We start from the raw sequence: 6000 nt of genomic DNA, 5'->3' as shown, positions 1-6000 counted from the left end.
AAAGGCGTCTTAATTATCCCTTACTTGGACGATCTCCTGATAAGGGCAAGGTCCAGAGAACAGTTGGAGGTCGGAGTAGCACTATCTCAAGTAGTTCTACGACAGCACGGGTGGATTCTAAATATTCCAAAATCGCAGCTGTCTCCGACGACACGTCTGCTGTCCCTAGGGATGATTCTGGACACAGTCCAGAAAAAGGTGTTTCTCCCGGAGGAGAAAGCCAGGGAGTTATCCGAGCTAGTCAGGAACCTCCAAAAACCAGGAAAAGTGTCAGTGCATCATTGCACAAGGGTCCTGGGAAAAATGGTGGATTCTTACGAAGCGATTCCATTCGGCAGATTTCACGCAAGAACTTTTCAGTGGGATCTGCTGGACAAATGGTCCGGATCGCATCTTCAGATGCATCAGCGGATAACCCTGTCTCCAAGGACAAGGGTGTCTCTTCTGTGGTGGCTGCAGAGTGCTCATCTACTAAAGTGCCACAGTTATGCATTCAGGACTGGGTCCTGGTGACCACGGATTCCAGCTTGAAAGGCTAGGGAGCAGTCACACAGGGAAAACATTTCCAGGGAGTGTGATCAAGTCTGGGGACTTCTCTCCGCATAAATATACTGGAGCTAAGAGCAATTTACAATGCTCTAAGCTTAGCAAGACCTCTGCTTCAAGGTCAGCCGGTATTGATCCAGTGGGACAACATCACGGCAGTCGCCCACGTAAACAGACAGGGCGGCACAAGAAGCAGGAGGACAATGGCAGAAACTGCAAGGATTCTTCGCTGGGCGGAAAATCATGTGATAGCACTGTCAGCAGTTTTCATTCCGGGAGTGGACAACTGGGAAGCAGACTTCCTCAGCACGACCTCCACCCGGGAGAGTGGGGACTTCATCGAAAAGTTTTTTCCACATGATTGTGCACCGTTGGGAAAGACCAAAGGTGGACATGATGGCGTCCCGCCTGAACAAAAAAAAAAAAAAAAAAGGACTCCAAGTTGCTAGATGTTGTCAGGGCCCTGAAAAAAATAGATTTCCAGGACGGCTGGAGTCAGGAAAACTGACTTGCTGTTATCCTGTATGCACCCAAAAAACTGGGTGCTCTTGCTTCTAAGCAGACGATTGCTAGTTGAATGAGTAGTACAATCCAGCTTGCACATTCTGTGGCAGGACTGCCACAGCCAAAATATATAAATGCCCATTCCACAAGGAAGGAAGGAAGGTGGGCTCATCTTGGGCGACTGCCCGAGGGGTCTCGGCTTTACAACTTTGCCGAGCTGCTACTTGGTCAGGGGCACACCCTGGTTGAGGAGGACCTGGAGTTCTCTCACTCGGTGCTGCAGAGTCATCCGCACTCTCCCGCCCGTTTGGGAGCTTTGGTATAATCCCCATGGTCCTTACGGAGTCCCCAGCATCCACTTAGGACGTCAGAGAAAATAAGATTTTACTTACCGATAAATCTATTTCTCGTAGTCCGTAGTGGATGCTGGGCGCCCATCCCAAGTGCGGATTGTCTGCAATACTTGTACATAGTTATTGTTACAAAAAAAAAATCGGGTTGTTATTGTTGTGAGCCGTCTGTTCAGAGGCTCCTACGTTTGTCATACTGTTAACTGGGTTTAGATCACAAGTTATACGGTGTGATTGGTGTGGCTGGTATGAGTCTTACCCGGGATTCAATATCCTTCCTTATTGTGTACGCTCGTCCGGGCACAGTATCCTAACTGAGGCTTGGAGGAGGGTCATAGGGGGAGGAGCCAGTACACACCACCTGATCCTAAAGCTTTAGTTTTGTGCCCTGTCTCCTGCGGAGCCGCTAATCCCCATGATCCTGACGGAGTCCCCAGCATCCACTACGGACTACGAGAAATAGATTTATCGGTAAGTAAAATCTTATTATTAGGGGATTATAACTTTTTATACTGTAGGTATCACAACTGTGTCATACATTATGATGAACATAAGGAGGGATTTGGATAGATGTCATATTGGGGAACTTTGCTTTGATGTGTTGTAGAAGTGATTATTATACCTAACATCCACTAACAAATCCTTTACCTGCAATTATACCTATTTGTGTGATAGAGGAATTTGGACGGGAGAGGGGAGGAGTCAAGATGGGAGAGGGGAGGAGTCAAGATGAGAGGGGAGGAGTCAAGATGAGAGAGGGGAGGAGTTGGGACTGGAGAGGGGAGGGTTCAAGACTAAACCGTAAACCGCCCCCCCTAAAAGAAAAGTCTAGATCCGACCCTGCCTATGAAGCCAGTGTGTCAAATAGATGAGCAGCAGCACCAGCAGCTATGTCCGTTCTCCCCCCTCCCTCTGCCCGAGTGTAGTATCAGCGGGGCATGTAGGAGGCTGTCAGCCCTGCACGGCGTTTCCCTGTGTGCCAACAGCGCACAGACAGCACCACTGTGCTGGGCTGACAGCCTCCTAGCAGTGCGGCAGTAGCGGCAGCTTCGAGCGGGGAGCCTGCACACATCTCTCCTTCACCGCTGACAGCCCGTCCATGGTCACGCCCCCCGGACGGGGACGCGCTTTCACAGCTCTCCAGCGGCAGAGGTCGCTGCAGGGAGCTGATGCGGTCCGGCGTTTCGGAAACGTGTCCGGTTTTCACCGATTCTCGTCTCGGTGTCATCTGTAAGTGTGCACAGTGGGCGGTATAGATAGGGTTAATGCACCCTCATGTAACCTGCACCATTGTAGACGTCATGTGACCGGCCGAGTATACCGTCCGCCTGCCGCAGCGCACGGCACTGACTTGTGTTCCCGGTAGGTCACCTTGCTCAGGGGGGACACCCGCTGCGGGCACTGATCGCCTCAGCATGGATGGCGAGAGCCGTACGTGGAGGTCGCGCTGCCGCCTTACCCTGCAGGAGAGGCCGGGGATGACTGAGGCCTACTGATTATATATACCCGTTTTTGCAAGAGCTCATAGTCTGCTGTGCAATGTACAACCAATTACATTTACCTATGGTTAGAGGCAGGGAGCTATATGCCAGTTTAGTCATAGAACACACCTAAATATAATATCTGCAGCATAGGCAGTAGTGGTGTGGCCTCACCTGAGGATTTGCAATATTATAGGATTTATATATTGGGGGGGGGTTGTCATCTAATGTTGTCCCCTGCAACCCATAGAGGGACAAGGGAATACTTGTTATGTTGGTGCTCCTGTATGTATGTGCTCAGCAGCACTTTGCTTTGAATTTAATTTCATCCCATGTATGTGCTTGTTTAATTCATACTGCTTTCAGATTGCAAATGTCGGGTCGCACCCAGGAATTGAAACTGGTCCTTCCCAGGTGCGACCCGGCATTGCCCCCTGAGAACTGGCTGCCTGATCCGGCAATATACTGCGTCAGGTTGCCATCGAGGGCGGGTACTGTGGTGGCATTGGGGGCGGAGGCAGCGATGGGAGATGAGATCGACCTGGGTAACCCGTTTACACTGCACCTGACCCGGTAATAACCCTTCTTAATTACCGGGTTGAATTACCAGGTTAGGCGACCCGCCGGTAATTTGGGAGTGACCTTTTCACACCGCACAGCGACCCGCGTATACCTGGCAATATACCAGGTTGATACAGGGTTATTTGTGCGGTCTGAGAGGGGTATCCGTGTCCAATGCCACCATGTAGTCCATAGTGGCATTTTATAATGTAATGCTTGTATTATTGCTGCCCAGCTTTTCACATAACCTGTATAATGTATACATCTATTTTATGAAATAGCATTTTTTTATTTTGTCACTGGCTTCTGGTGGTGCCCATCAGCCAGTGTATAATATTACCATAATTGCTTTTGCCTCTTAATAACTTTATTTAAGTTTACCCACACATAAGAAAATAATTCCAACAATTTATCTTAGCATGTCGGTTTGGGGGGAATTCAAATGTTTGAAAAGTCAGTTGGGTGTCTGTTTTTTCCTGTCTATTAGATAGTAAAAAATACACCCAACTGACTTTTCAAACAATTGAATATCCCCCTTTATGTAGAAAAACACTGCTATGATTTAAAATAAAAACGCATCGGAACTTCTTATACACAGATTGGGCCTTGGCCAGCAATACTACAGTGGGGTTCGAAAGTTTGGGCACCCCAGGCAAAATTAATTTTAATGTGCAAAAAGAAGCCAAGGAAAGATGGGAAAATCTCCAAAAGGCATCAAATTACAGATTAGACATTCTTCTAACATGTCAAAAAAAGTTTGCTTTTATTACCATCATTTACACTTTAAAATGAACAGAAAACAAAAAATGGCGTCTGCAAAAGTTTGGCCACCCTGCAGAGTTAATACCTTGTATTGCCCCCTTTGGCAAGTATCACAGCTTGTAAACGCTTTTTTACAAGCTGTGATACTTCAGTGGCCTCCCCCAAAATCCCGCCCCCTCCCTCTCTCGACCATCAACATGCCGACCAACAGGGACTATTTCCACTCGTGGGTGTCCACGACACCTATAGAGTGGGAATAGAACCCCTGGCAACTACAGGTAGCCACCGAGCCCGCAGGGGTCTTGCTGCATTCGCCCTTCCCTGCCAGGATCCCGGCGTCGGTATGCTGACTGGCGGTCAGGAGACCATCGGTCAGCCATACCACACCCGTTTTCTCCCACACTGAGGTTTCCCCGCACAGTCAAAAACATGCTGTTAGGTTAATTGGCTTCTGATAAAGATGGACGCTTGTGATGGGAATTTAGATTGTAAGCTCATGGGGCAGGGACTGATGTTGATTAATTATGCTCTGTACAGTGGTATATAATTTCATGGCACTATGTGCTCTATTCAAGAACGGGACATAACCTCTGAAGCAAGTGCTAAAATGATTATGTCCCCAGTTCTTTATTTAATAAAGCGCAATAAGCTTATCTTACTGCTGTTTGTCACTGTTCTGCTTATATGGCATTAGTGGTACGGTTCCCAGCAAAAGTCTTTTAGGCTTCAGCGAGGACTTGCAGGCTTTGCTAAGTCCCCACCTTGTGGAAATGCAATGTGCGTGCAACTCTGCAACACAGCAGAGGACTCCCTCCATCGAGAAGGGAGACATCGCTGGACCTCTCTAAAGAGGTTAATAATGTTCTATTCCGTTCATTCATTATTAAATAGAGCCCTATATAAATAGTCCCCAAATAAATAAAAAAAATACTTTTTCCCCATAGTATCACATTCCTGCATTATGTTTCATCCTCCTGGATGCTTTATAAGTAAAACAAAACCACTGTGTCGTCTAAAGGCCCATACACACTTGCCGATAAAATGAGCGACGTCGCTCATTTTCCCCCTCACTGAGCGAAGCTGCTCGTTTTATCGGCAAGTGTGTATGCCGCCAGCAACGACCGATGCGCGGCCCCGCGGGTCGGCAACGATCGTCGCTGTCGGTAGGGCATGCATGCAGGATCTGGACTGTCGTCCACGACCAACATGCAGGGCTGGCGGAGGCGTGATGTCACTGAGCGATATGAGCGGTCATGTCGCTCAGTGTATAGTCAGCCGCTGACCGGCCGGCCCGGGAGGGGGAAACATTAGACGAAGTCACTCATAGAGCGACATCGTCTAATGTGTACGGACCTTAAGGGCAACCACGTTATTGGCTCTTCCATATGGTATAGTTTTTCATGACGTACTGGCATCTACTTCCAAATAGAATGTGTCATAAAATACATGTGAATCCTGTAACGTGTGGACGGTAGTATAATACACGGGACAGCGGTGTCAAAGTGATGCAGAGATCATTTTTGTCCATCCTTTACTGGTTGTATTTCACCAGTCACTTACTTGTCACATTAGTTTAGGTACATATATACAATAATATCAGTCTCTATTCCGAATAAGCACTTCCGATGATGGGCAAGAGAGGGCATAAAGACCAGACGGAGGATTATTTTTGGACCATAACTCCTTATTATGGATATTGCTTGAAGATATTTTTTTTCTTCACAGGTTTGCTTATCTGTAAACCATATACAAACTTTTGTGGGAATAGGTAATGCCCATTTCTCTTACGTCCTAGA

The 6000-nt window shown here is 47.7% G+C and overlaps 1 protein-coding gene across 3 annotated transcripts in view; it reads left to right on the top strand.

Moving 5' to 3' along the window:
- Positions 1-2387: 2387 nt before the first annotated feature.
- MTIF3 (mitochondrial translational initiation factor 3) overlaps positions 2388-6000 on the top strand; it is a 55129-nt gene continuing 51516 nt past the window's right edge. For 2 of the 3 annotated variants that reach the window (XR_010204123.1, XM_063951710.1), the window contains exon 1: positions 2388-2630. Coding sequence is in view for 1 of the 3 variants with exons in the window: in XM_063951710.1 (XP_063807780.1) it covers positions 2500-2630 (131 nt within the window). In the remaining 2 variants the exon portion in view is untranslated. The other variant, XM_063951711.1, reaches the window with a different exon arrangement.

The sequence above is a fragment of the Pseudophryne corroboree genome, chromosome 2 (genome assembly GCF_028390025.1).
Source record: "Pseudophryne corroboree isolate aPseCor3 chromosome 2, aPseCor3.hap2, whole genome shotgun sequence".
Lineage (NCBI taxonomy): Eukaryota > Metazoa > Chordata > Amphibia > Anura > Myobatrachidae > Pseudophryne > Pseudophryne corroboree.
This window is presented reverse-complemented; position numbering and strand designations above follow the sequence as displayed.